This window comes from Erithacus rubecula (assembly GCF_903797595.1).
Source record: "Erithacus rubecula genome assembly, chromosome: 2".
NCBI lineage: Eukaryota > Metazoa > Chordata > Aves > Passeriformes > Muscicapidae > Erithacus > Erithacus rubecula.
In genome coordinates this window covers 15,088,633-15,102,974 of record NC_136685.1, presented here as the reverse complement: position 1 = coordinate 15,102,974, position 14,342 = coordinate 15,088,633, and the positions used below count along the sequence as shown (strand labels likewise).

Here is a 14,342-nt window from a genome sequence, read left to right as displayed (position 1 = left end):
GATTTTTTTTTCATTACACAACAGTAGAAAGACATTTCTGCAATGGTTTACTAAAAGAAAAAGTAAATGCAATTGAACTATAGCTGTTATCAACAACTATTGGCAGCAAATATTAAGAAAATAATGACAGTCACATTAAACTCTTTGTTTTGGTTTAAATTACAATTACCATAATTAGAGTTAAAACACATACCATAAAGATGACATCCTAAGTATGAATACTTAGGATAAAACAAAACAAGTCATAGAAAAGGTTAACATTCTGAGTCAAGAATATGATTATGACCATCAGTGTTCCATTTTTCCTTTTCTATCAAAGTGCCTTACACTGTGTTACCTGCAATAGCTTTATGTCATCAACTGAAAAAGTAGGGTTTGGGTGAGAGAGTTGACTGAAGCAGAAAAACACAATTACTTCTAAAACCTTAAGCACTGAATGACCAGCTGTCATTCTACACTGTTTAGCTACCACAACACTTTACTGAAAGCTCACCACAGCTACTGAGAAAGGCAAGGGGAAAACTACAGGGAAAAACAAGAGTATGTCTTACAAGTGAAATATTAGCTTTTAAATTCATTCACGAACTACATTAGTTTTCAACTACTCTATTTGCCCACCAAAGCCACTGATGCAGTGTTAGTGAACTGCAGTTATGATTAATGCAGACTCATTACTGCTGAAAAAGCAATGAGATGCTAAAATTTCCACACCACATGACTACTCATTTACCATTGAGGGGTCTGTGGGTGAAGGAAGCCCCTCATCAGCATCCTCCTTGATAACATCCTAACAACAACAAAATATTATGGATTGGGTAAAATGATCAAGGGCTCAACAAAAATTATGAAGTAAACAGTGAATGAGAATGATCTCATAATAATACATAATTCAACAGAAATATATTTGTTTTCTTTAAGTGATTAAAGCTTTTACCACCTTTGAACAGCCTTGCTCATTGTATCAATACCCTAGAATTAAAGCAACCAACAAGTGAGGCTTTTACTTTTTTTATATTTTCTTAGTTTATAATTCCATTTGAACAGCCATCTGTCAGTAAAATAAATACTGTTAAATAGGAAACTTATTATTCTATAGGAAGCTAGAAAAGTCTGCTAGTTTTGCCCTTCTATGGGTAAAGTTGTATTATATGTACTTGCAAAAACACTTAAGATAAAATGTATTTTGTTTTAATGTATTAAAAATATTTCTTTTAACATTTAAATGTGATCTTCCAGTTTCTAGCATTCTTTGTAACATTAAAGGATGCAATTTTATCTTCTCCAAAGAATTTGTGACATACTATTAAAAAAATTTGAACATAAATTTACAAGCAGCAGTCATTTTCTTATATCACTACATCTATTTAGGTACTATAATACAGTTGGCATTTTCATTAATATATTTTTTTGCCAGTATCACAGGTCATTCTCCTCTAATCTTTATATATGGATGCTAGAATTGGTTTTGCTCTGTAAGGAATTTCTAAAGTTAAAACAAAATACATTTACATTACATGTTAATAACACTTTTGCTTAAAATATTTATAATATAAAGCTTATACTTGTCTAACAGAGAATCATAATTAATAACCTTAATTTTCATTACCCACTATATTTATTGTCTAGGTTAGTATTTGAATTACCCTTCAAAATACTTACTAGGCCATTGTTCTGATCTCTGGACAAACTCGTTTTTAGTGGTGGACGTGAGATGAGATGAGAACTGCCAGGGTAATACCTTGGCATGTAAAGATATGGGGCAAAGAATGGCTATGGAAAAAAAAAAGGTGTAACAAAAAAGGGACAAACAATTACACAAATCAAAATGTAATAATAAAATAAAAATCATTACAACAAAACACATCCTCTAGTTGAGTTTCATAAAGTAAAAAAGAGCAATTACTAATAGTTTTCTTTAATTTTTGCATTGAACCATTGAACAGAATTCAATCAAAAGTTCTGGAATGAGTTCTCCAAAATCACTCAGCAAATGACCCCCTTATTTTCCTCCAAGCCAATGGGTGCTCTGGTATAGATTTCTGGAGGAACAGTCAGAATGTTTTTGATAGCTACACTCTAACATCTGTTATCAAATGGGAAAATGATAATTTAACAATAATTCTGACAATTTCACTCTCTGACTCTCTAAACTAAAAATTAGATGCTCAGTAAAACTTAGGGCCATTCATAATAGCCAAGACAATCATACCAAATAAACAAAAGTGTGATACATAATAGTATCACTAGAACTTCCCATATTTGTGGCACCCAACCTGAGGGCTTCCACTAACAGTAGATTTTATAAATGTATGAAGAGATGCTTATGAGAGACAGAATTGGAGCTTTGTTTTGCTGGAAATACATTAATGCATGTTGTTCAACACAAATACCATTGTAAGGGACAGTGTTAATTTAGACTTTAGGAAAAACAGATTTAGAGCACTCATTGCTTTCAACTCATTGCCCAATTCTTAATAAAATTCCCAAAATAATTAAAAAAAACCAAAACAATTAAAAACCAACAAAACACCATAAAAACCTAAAAGAAATCTCAAAACAATGGCTGTATTACTGATTTCTGATGTTTCTATATGTAGCATTTTCAAAACTGTATTAATCAGATACTTCACAAGAGAACATATTATCTGATTTGTGTTTCTGCACATGACAAGATTCTGATTAGTCTACAGCACCAAATTCAATATAGAGTATATGATTCTATAACTCAAGGGATAATCTATGAGAAAGGAGTAAAATTTGTTGAAGTATTTCACTTCAGATTTGCCAATAAGGACTTTATAATTTCTGTATTTAGAAGCAGCTCTAAATGAACAGAAAAATTCAAGTTAAATTTCTGAGTATATCATTTATGTAGACAGCATATGCTACAACTTGATGCACTTTATGGAAAATAAAAATGGTTCCATATTCTTAGCTGTGAGAGGTAGATTCTGAGCATTTTCACACAATTACCACAAAAATTTCATATGCCTTTCCAACGTACAAAGTCACACAATATTCACTGTAACTATTAGTCTAAATGGTGAAGTTTGGTTACCTAGACTTTGCCTTATTATTATTATTATTTGTCTTATTATTTGGCTAATATAGAATGATGCAGGGAAGTTTATCAAATTAAAACCAATCCACTGTCATAAGGTAGAATCTACAAATAATACAAACTTTTTTTAAGAGAGATAAATTCCCAGAAAATACCACAGAATAATGTAATGCTTTAGTTTTTTACTGACAGCTTAAACCATGTGGAAAACCCCCAAGCTTAAAATGCTTAACAATCAAACTGCATTCAAGTGCCCAGCTCTCACTGCAGAGCCTCTTCTCTGAAACACACAGAGAGCTTGCTGGTTGCATGATAGAAAACTACAAAGCAATGGAAAAAATCTGTCCACTAAGGCAATTATCCCACAATCCTCTCATAACTTCTAATCAACTCCTGAGTCCATTTCAGCTACTCCACTGTTTCCCAGAAGTGGGATTAATTTTCCATAACAGGCCACACACTACAGACTCAATCTTCATCTGAAATACAATACAGGTACCATGAAAATATGAGATCAATATAAATATATATTGGGCATAACCCAGAGCTGTTCTTCAAGTCTGAAGATAGCCTACAAAGCTTAATCTATGCAGGGAGAAAAAAAAAAAAAGGTATTCACACACCATAATTTCTCTTTCCCACCCAGGAAATCTCAATTAGACTTGCCTACTGCTCTGATCTTCTCTGTAAGAAACATCATCTCTACAATGACAGTATTTTTGAGTCCAAAGTAATGAATACAGTTCTCTGACAATATTTATTGATACACTAAAACCAATTATACTTTAGAAGGGCTGTATAAAAATCCAGTGAGAAAGGCAAAAATTGAAGTATTTTAATTTTTAGCAGGCAAAAAACTTAGCATGCCTCTAAGCCTTAGCACAAAGGATCAAATAAACCCTTTGTAAGAACAGCTTATGACTCACCAATAATTGTTTCTCTAATGTTTATTGGAGCCAAAACCCCCATACAGGTTTCAACAGTTTATCACCCCTGACTTTAAACCTTGTCATGTACAGTAACACAAAACAGGGCAAAAAAGACACAAAAACAGGGCTTCCAATGAAACAGCTACTTGGACTAAGCTGAGTTAGTATCAACACACATATTCATGTGTCAAGCATTTATCAATGTTGGACTACTTCAAAATATATGTTATTTTACATTATTTTGAACAAAACAGCACACTGTCACTGTCTTGAAGGTATATAAGAATAACTTTAGAATGGATAACTTTAAAAGTTCCGGCCTACATATACATTTTTTTGCCTTGGTTAACATACACTGATGCAAGAATAACTCAACTTACTTTTCAGCTTTCAGGTTATATGTTTATCTACAGTCAAATCTACTTAATGTTATGGCTATTTCCTGTATATAGAAGTAAGCTATGACTTATATCAGTTCTCTGTGGTTTATTCATGATAGTATTGCAGAAAAAGAAGTGAAAAATAAAGTTTAAAAATACCATATGCATCCCACAAAACCAGAAAGTTTAGACTCTGTTCAACTATACAGTAAAGCACTTCATTGAATTTTCACATGAGCCATTCTCAGGACTATGTTTTCTGAGGCCCACATATAGCTCAAAAATGTATGTTTTATGCAATTAATGTTAATTCCTTTAAACTAGTACAACACCACCTTAGGGAAATGATCATGGAATAACTTTAAAAAGAGACAAAAGGGAAGACAGATATATATTCTTATAATCTATCTCCCCACTTGAGTTTCTGTATGTTTTAACAAAAGTCACCAAAAAAAGACAGTATGTGAACAACGGAACAGTTTACCCCCCCAAAAAAACAAAAACAAAAAGAAAAAAACTCTATGCAATATCCTACAATTGAGCAGTGTCTCAAAAAAATATTTTTTCCCCTTTGTAAATTTGTTTTTCTGATGCCATTTACCATGTTTCTTCCCCAGACAACAGTGTCTGAACATTACTGCAAAACTTGTCAACTTTTAGACTTTTCTCCACACCTAAATAAAACTTGCATGGGTATTTTAATATTTACTAGATGACATCTGCAGTATTACCAGACTACATCAGAAGAGTGTGAATTGGATCTCGATTATTTACCCGATTGTAAAATGGATGCTGAGGTCCTGTCATACCACTATAGTAACTGCTGTGAGGCTGGGGGGATAAAACTCCACTATTGAAAGGCCCATTGAAAGAGGTTGTAGAAGAGCAAGCTGAGGAAGGCTGACTGAACAGAGATGTTCCTCTAGCAGGTGCCTCATGTAAAGGCAAGGTGGGATAAGGAAGTCCTCCAATATTCATCTGATCTCTTGCGGCACGAACGTCTGAAAAATAAATTGGTAACAAGAATAAGATTTTGCTTGAAGTATTTGGAAAAGTTTTTATTTGTTTGCCAATTCACTACAGTATATTTTTGTATATTTAACTCCAATCAGAACTCATCAAGTAGAACATCAAGGTCAAATTTCAGATGGATTTGACTGATTTCTTTTGATTACCACATCTACATAGGAGTCTTCAGGAAAGTTAGGATAATTTATCACATAAAATTATGTAGCATATTAAATCCCTCTAAACATGTAGATTTTTTTTTAAATGTGGCATAAAGGAACCTAATAGTCACTCTCCAAGAGAAGCTGCTCCAAGGCTGGTCTGTACCATGGCAGAGTGACAAATCTCAGCAAACAGGGGCCTCTTCCGATTCAGCTGTCAATGCTCTCACAGCAGGTGCTATGAAGACCTGGGAGGTGCAAAAGAAACCAATGTCCCCAACAAGTCTCAGGCCAGGGAGTGTGACAAGGTAGTTTGTGTGGCCAGGGTTGCATGAAGAGTGCAGTCATCCTAGTGAAGAGGTGAGTTCCCCTGGTGCTCATCATCCCCTTGGAAGGAGCTCAGATATGGCAACCACAAGGGACAAACCTATAGTCCTCTGCACTCACCAGAAAGGATGTGACAATGCAGACAGACCTCCCATCCAGGTCTCAGGCTGTGGAGGGGGTTGGAGGGGGCCCAGAGTATGTCACCAGTCTCAGATGGTAGTAGAGACAACAGCTGTGTGAGACATGACCAGGCACACATCCCTGGTCCAGCCTGGTGGCAGAGTTAAGGAAGGAAGAAGAAAGACTAAGAAGCATTAGAGAGTCAGAGAACAGACTGCTGGAATCATGCTCTGGCCTCCCTGAGGCAGAAAAGCCACCAGAAAAAAGCCAAGATCCAGGAGGCCCTGTGTTCTCCCCACAAGACAAAAGGCACCTGTGCCAGGGGACATTCATGCTGGATATCAGGAACAATTTCTCCACTGAAAGTCTTACAGAGATCAGCCAGGAGCTCCTGAGGTAAAGAAGCCAAAAGGGAAAAAACACTGAAATACTTCAAATAATTTAAAGGGTGTTTCTCTAAGAAGATGACACAGTTCACAGTCCAACTGAGGTGCCTCTACCTCAGTGCACAGAGTGGGCAACTGGAGGAGCTGGAAGACACTGTGCTGCTAGAAAGCTATGAGCTAGCTGCCATTCCTGAAACTTGGTGGATGAATCCTGTCACCAGAGTGCAACTATTGATGGCTGCAGGCTGTTCAATGGGACAGGAGAGGAAGGAGGGGAGGAGAGGCTGCCCTTCACATCAAGAGATGGAAAGATTGCAAATTCTTAAAAACAGCAGAAGGAGGACACAAGGAACTAGCAGCCTGTCAGCCTCACCTCTGAAGATCATGGACCAGATCCTCTGAGAAGTTTTGCTAAGGCACACGCAGGAAAGAGGTGATTCAAGAAAGCCAGAACAGCTTCAACACAGAGAAGTCCTGCCTGACCAACCCTGTGGCTTTCTGTGAAGTGTGACTGCATTAGTGGACAAGTGAAGGGCTACAGATATATTTATCTGGACTTCTACAAGCTTTTCATGTAGTCCCCCACAATATCGTTCCCTCTGCACTGGAGACACATTTGATGAGTAGACTGTTACACAGATAAGAAACTGGGAGTGGACAATTGCATCCAGAGGGTAGTAGACAATGGCTAAGAGTCCCCACAGAAATCAGTGACAAGTGCTGTCCCTCAGAGGTCCATACTGGGACCAGTGTTATTTAGTATTTGCATTAATGACATGAATGAAGAGATGAGTCTCAGCCAGTCTGCTGATGACACCAAGCTGTGTAGTGCAGTTGACACACCTGAGGGATGGGATGCCATCCAGAGAGACAGGGACAAGCTCAAGAAGTGGGCCTATGGGAATCTTATGAGGTTTAATAAGAACACCTGGGTTGTGTCAACCCTCAGTAACAATCCAGGCTGGGGGAACAGAGGCAGAGAGCCTTGCTGAGACTTGGGGTGCTGGTGGATGAGAGGCTGGACTTTACCCAGCCACGTGCACTTGCAGCCCAGAATGACAAATATGCCCTGGGTTGCATCCAGTGTGGGCAGCAGGTGAGGGAGGGGATTCTGCCCCTCTGCTCCACCCTGGTGAGACCCACCTGCAGTGCTGCATCCATCTCTGACATCCCCAGAAAAAAAAGGACATTAATGTATTCAAGCACGGCCAAAGGAAGCCACAAAGATGACTGATGAGGGATAGAACATCTCTCCTATGAGGAAAGGCTGAGAGAATTGGGATTTTTCAAAGAGAAGTCTTTGGGGTGACCTAATTGTAGCCTTCTAGCACCTGGAGAGAGCTTACAAGAAAGATGGAGAAAGACTATTTACAGGGACAGGACAAGGGGGAATGGTTTCAAACTGAGAGTAGGTTTAGATCAGATGTTATGAAGAAATTCTTTACCATGAAGGTGGTGAGGTACTGGAGCAGGTTGACCAGAGAACACATGGATGCCCCAAAACTGGAAGTGTTCAAGACTAGGTTAGATGGGGGTCTCAGCAACCTGGTCTAATGAAAGGTATCCCTGCATATGCAGGGGAGTTGGAACTAGATAATCTTTAAGATCCTTTCCAACCTAAGCCATTGTAAGATTCTAAAGAACAACTCTCCTAGGAGAAAAGGTTGACAGAGTTGGAGTTCTTCAGCTTGGAGAAGACTTTGTTTCACTGACTTTATTTCTAGAGGGTTTTACATGTATTTTCAAAATTGTTAACAAAAACCTGAAATCAACTTTTATCTCTTCTTCTAAAATTTTGTTGTGTGTACTGGTTTCCTCCATCTCCCAAAATGCTCTGCAAAGCAAGAACAGTGGACTTTGCCCTCCAAAAGGGAAGTTTTAGTCTAGGATGGTCTGGCTGTTACAGCAAAACTATTAAGTGAAACTGAATGGCCTCTTACTGAAGTCAAATGTGACAATTTGAAGGTATGATTTGATAAACAAATGAGTGTTCTGTGTGACACACCAAGCATCTCCACTTAAAATAAATAATGGATATGTCATTTTCCATTTATTTGAAAGTATACTCACCTGCAATGATTTCTCGTAGCTTGGGATCCAAGTTCACTGTACAAGGCAAAAAGGTTCTTACATCACGTGCAACAAGGACAGGTGTTCTTGAGGATAAAAATACTTCAAAGTTCCGTATATCTGCATCAATTTCAAGTAGAGGTTCAACATCTTTAGTTGTAGGAATATTCTTGGAAATTCTGGGGGGTGAAATTAGATACATCATAAACCACATTTATGACTTCAGTTTACAAAGTAATATTCTAGGGTGAAATACTGGTACACTTGCACCCATTCTCTTTGTTCTCTGAAAAATAAGAGAACCCATAAAGAGCTGCACTGTCTGCAGAAAGATCAATGTAACATTTCCTAATATGCAAAAAATGTCAAACTGCTGAACAATCTGATCTAATGTTATGCTTCAGAGAAATGTCAAAGAAGCCATACATCAGTAATGTCAAATCCAAAGTAGGGGAAGTTAACATTTGTGAACTTCAACCCCAAATATCTATTCAAATTTCTATACCCAATTCAGAAATTACATGGGAAAAACAATTTCATATTTAAACTAAGGTCTTGTAATAGAAACAGGCATCTTAGAAGCTGATCAAAATTTAACTGTGCATCCCTTGTAAAAACTGCGAAAACAACCACCACCAGAGAGACAGGGACAAGCTCAAGAAGTGGGCCTATGGGAATCTTATGAGGTTTCTGCTTTCACGTAATTCACCTTCTAAGAAAAAGCCACAAACAAATGAAAACAACAAAACCATGAGACATGATCAATGTAAGGGACTGTTCATGCATTATGACTATTGTCAAGTAATATTGTCAAGTGGGGGTTTTGTGAGCACTAATATAAAGGGGAGTTTCAGGAAGGATCAAGTAAAAGCATTAAATGTTAGTCTTGTGAAAGTTTATGAAAACCTCCAACCAAGCAGGTGATGGAGGCAGACATTGCTGTTCAGATGGACCTATCTCATTTATTGCTTCATCTCATAGAACTGGTATTTCATATCAAATGAGAAATCATAATCTCAATTAAAGACTGCTAAAATGAAAAAGTATTTCTCATGTGGGAGCCCAGGGCATACCCCTGGTCTCCTTGGGGGTCTCAAAACCCCCTGGCAAGGGTCTCAAAGACCTCTGAGTGAGACCCTGGTGTCACAGGTGCTGAATTCTAACCCCTGGAGGAAGCTGTCAGCATAAAGAGAATGGAAACAGGTCACCAAAATTAGTAAAGTATAAATTAGACTTTTAGAATGTAGATAAATAGGTTTTTTGGAATGTTTATGATAAGGGACACGTGGCCAAGATGGAGAATTTGGGGGGTGGACACCTTTTCCTCCTTCTTCTCCATGTCATCCATGTTGGGTGACACGTTGGCACTCTTGGATTGGATGGGGTCAGGGCTGGACCATTTAATAAAATTGTATTGTATTGGGAAAATTTTGTAAACATGTAATACGTCGTACAAACTATATAAGATAAGCCCTGCCTTCACCAGGGGGATTCCACCCTGGATGCCAGGCTGAGCAGACCCTGCTGGCCAGGCAAAAGGTGCCTGAGATAAGAAATAATAAACAATCCTTGGAACAAGAGAAAACCATCTCCAGCAATCTCTCTTCGGCTGCTTCAGGAAAAACCAGGGTTTGAATCACCTTCGTGTCCCCCTGGGGTGATCTCGGTGCAAAGGAGAAACCCCAGACTGGGACATTCTCACACTCAGCATAATAAAAATGTAAATAGTGAAAGAGAGAATGGTGAACATAGTTAGAGTAATAGCTATAAAGTGACTGTGACACCACTCTATATGGATACCAGTGCAGTAACCACATTGTATATTAAGTAAAAATAGGAAAAAAATAGGCTAAGAAAAAAAATAAACCTTTATATAAAAATAAAATTAATTATATTTTTTAATGACTCTTTTCAAAGACCTGTTAAGACTACAATTCCATGAAAAAGGGGAACAGCATAGATATGTTGGCTGCTCTGTGAGCTGCTGCAACTTGCTCAAAAGAAATTGTAAGCTCTCCAACTACAGGAAAATTAAAAGAGCTAAGGCAACTACCAATGCTGTTGTGGAAGAAATGAGTACACTGATGCATGGATGGGAAGGGAAGAAGGAGGCTCATGCACACTCAGTGAAACAGTACACAAGGCATCTCTTACGTTAAATAAATTCACACTCACATTGTGTCTTTGAAAAGAAAAAAACAAACACTTAAAACAAGCCCCCAGCTGGTTATAATTGAATTGTATTTTTAATAGAGCTAATGAACTAAGTCTACCATTAGATGAACAATCTTACCCTATTTCACATCTTTATTTTTCGATCCTCGATAGAGAGTAGAATTTCATGTACCATGGGATTATTCCAGAGACAAGAGTGGCAAATTTACACAGAATACTTAGCTTTTAATGTTAAGAAAAATAAAATAATTGAGACTCAATGTTATGTGCTTGAAGCAAGTGCAACTCTCTTGCATTAAAAATATACTTCAGCTGTGTTAATCTTTCAATCTGATGTTTTACTACATTCTTGCCATATATTAAGAGTAGAATTAACATATTCCTATAAATTTTACCAGAAAACAATGGTCCATGTACCTAACAGACAGAGGATACTGCCATACCATTCCCTCATAAACATGCTGTTTGTGAATAACCTCATTGACAATGAGAGGTCACTTAATAGCACAAGAAAAATGTAACAAATATAAAGCAAGTGTAGCCTATTCTAACAAAGGCTCTGCTTCTGCAAATTATTATGAGATATTGTCCAGATGGCACTGGGGAGGTTATCCACTTTAGGGAAGCTCAGTGTAAGACTTCAGAGACTCCAGCCTTAAGAGAATAAAAGGTGCTGCTTCTGTGAGAAGACAAACTTGACACTCAAAGGCTACAATTTCAAATAATGGGAACAGTTCATTCTCCTGAGAGTTAAAGCAAAATCTAATAGAAACTGAAAGTACTCTTAATCTCAAGGGCCAAAAGAAAAAATAAGAACATTGGCAGCATCAAAGTTAAACTTGTATGCTCCACAGAATCTGAGAAATACTTATTTTACACGAATATTTAGCAACTACCTTGGGTTGTTCTATCTAGCCTTATATAAAACTACAACTAAACTGACTGTAAAAGTGTATGTTTTAAAGTGAACATTAGATGGTGAAAAAACCAAGATCCTTAATGCACACTTTAATTATATATATTTGTTATACATATTTACTGCTAGTATTTTAGACAGGAATTCCACACGGGAAAAGTAAAAATAAAGTCACTTTTCAAGTCAGGAATTGCAGAGTTAAACAGTGGCCTACTTCAACACTTCAATCTACAAAATAAAAACCCAAAAGAGAATGTGACATCGATTTAAATAAAACACACAGCTGATGAATCACATGAAACAAATTAGCTGATTTTTAATGCCAGCTCTACTTAAGTCTGAATGCGAACAGTGTTTCAAATGCGATGAACAAAGCTACTGTTCAGAAGCCAATAGCCCACTGCTGGTGTGCAGATTGAAGTCTCTATTCTAACCTCCTGAGCTCAATGTCTTAAACTACGCCTTTGAAAGAAATATTTATGTAAATGATAATCTTTTGGCAAAGAGCCACAAAAACCATACGTGCCTGCACTTCTCAGATAAAAAAATAAAGGGTTAGCATTTAAAGCACTTTAGGAGTTACTTTTTCTAAAATACAAGCATGCAGATCTAAAAATAAAGCACTATTCTCATTTTGGGGCTAGATTCCTGAGGCAAAAGAATTATTTTTTAGTCAGAAACATCAAAAAGTGTCAGTGTTACAGACTGTTTCTAGGAGAAACTACTTGAATTTAGAAGGAATGAAGCTAAAACAAAACATTTTATTGACTGAAGTGAACCTTAAAAATTCATTCCACTCCTCTTTACATCTCTTTCCCATGAGCAACTGAAATTAAAAACTGCTTTCATTGTGGAGCAAGTTATATTGCAACAATGATGAATTATTTCTGGCTTTTTCCTCAAATACAGATAACTTAGTACAAGTACGCAGAAGTACATCATCTTATCTTTCATTCAAGAGACTGTAAACTAGATTCAAATTTATTCTAATTACATTCACCTTGTACTTACATGACTGACTTAGAAAATAACCACCATGGTCTGACAGTGTGTTCAGCACTGAATGCTGTCAGCATAGCTCAGATGAAGGTGCTAAGCTGCTGCACCTATTGACCATCTCCTTCAGTACACTGCTAGGTAGTGGCAAAATGGCAACAGCCAAAATCCATCACTTTCATCCACACTGGAGGTGTCTATTGCTTATGTCAGGAATTATGTCTGGAATATGCTGACAGGATTTACCCACCTCTTCCCCCAGCCAAGGGTTTTGGGGCAGGTGCTCAAGGCTGGCTCTGATGCAGCGCAGCTGAGTAACCAGGTTGTGCTGACAAGAGCTGTGAGAATCCTCACTGCAGGGCTCTCTTGCTGGAGCTAAGAACCACTTTAAAGCTCAGACCTTTGCCCTTGGTCCTCCTCCAAGCTACATCTATGCACCTTTGGTCTTGACCTTGACCAATGGCTTAACTTCCTGCCTTGACCTGTGCCTTGTGGCTGTTTGCTGACCTGGTTACCTTTGCTGAACCTGCTCTGATTTTTCCATTTGGACACTGAGGGATTGCTCCCCCTGCTCACAATGCCGTGCCTGCCCTGCTGCCCTCCTCAGCTCCCAGCTCTCCCTCTCTCATGGATCAGCCTGCTTGCTGTTTCCATACTGGTGGAAGGCTGACTTCTTTTCAAGCCCTCATAGCCCAAAGGACCATTCTCCCTGCTCTTTCCAAACCTCTCCCTCAAGGTGAAAACAAAGAAATGCTTCAAATTAATCCCTGCACATCTTTTTTTTTTTTTCCTCGTTGTGTTTTACAGGAGCAAGGAACTGCATGGACAAGAGTCATTTAACTTTTTCACTCCATAAAAAGCAAATTACTTAATTAATTGCTATTAAATAATAGAGCAACAGAAGGCATGAGCATGAAGGCATGTCATGTTTTATCTATCATGTGCTTTTTAATTTTTTCCTCTCAATATATTACAAGTCCAAAATGTTGCTTAAAATCATAAAATAATTTGTCACTAAAAATGAAAAAAAATAAATTTCTAGAGATTTGATATTGAGAAACGCAAAACTAGAAAATCTTAGCCGTTATGGAATGCAATATGAAATTCTGATGCTTAACACTCTGCCAATTAGGCGTCTGATCTCCAATTCCTAATAATGACATCCTACTACTTCAGCTTTGTGCTGAAATTACTTATTCTACTCTTCTCATGTCTGATCAATATACAGACAGTGTTAAAACCTCTCACACAAATTGTTCCAGGAACTTTACAGTACTATAAACAGATCAGCATCAGTGCTGCAAATATTTTCTCAAACTGAGAATTGCAACAGGTCATTTGGACACTGAAAAAGAACATTTGCTTATATGCCTGTTCATATAAAGACAGGGAAAAAAAGTCATCATACACTCAATAATATAACATAAGGGAATAAACTATTTATCTTAATAAAGAGAAAGCTATATTAATAAAGATCAAAAAAGAGAAAGCTAGTTTGATATATCTATGTAGACAAAAATTTAAGTCTCCTCAGTGCATATTAGAAGAGACTTCACTGAACAGATGCAATAGCTATTTAAAAACTCCTATTACCATAGGTATTCAGGAAAGCTTGCTTTGCAAAACTGACTCTATTCAAGTAACTCTCCTCAGTGTTCCTGCTTTTGAGCATTTCAGAAAGCAAAAAACATTCTGATGCTTTAAAGATTGATATTTATTGAACTAATCTCCCACATCCAGTATCACACTGTCACTGAGCCATATTTAAAAGTTCTATACTTTAAACAACTCTCTGGCATACTTTATGATTAAA

The 14,342-nt window shown here is 37.3% G+C and overlaps 1 protein-coding gene across 3 annotated transcripts in view; it reads right to left on the bottom strand.

Annotated features, from left to right (window-relative positions):
- KIDINS220 (kinase D interacting substrate 220) overlaps positions 1–14,342 on the bottom strand; it is a 75,158-nt gene that overhangs the window by 13,238 nt on the left and 47,578 nt on the right. For 2 of the 3 annotated variants that reach the window (XM_079327983.1, XM_079327984.1), the window contains exons 23-26: positions 8,443–8,621; positions 5,145–5,371; positions 1,660–1,770; positions 731–787 (exon numbers count right to left, since the gene is read on the bottom strand). In XM_079327983.1, coding sequence (XP_079184109.1) covers positions 731–787; positions 1,660–1,770; positions 5,145–5,371; positions 8,443–8,621 — 574 coding nt within the window. The remainder of the gene's footprint in view (positions 1–730; positions 788–1,659; positions 1,771–5,144; positions 5,372–8,442; positions 8,622–14,342) is intronic. The other variant, XM_079327985.1, reaches the window with a different exon arrangement.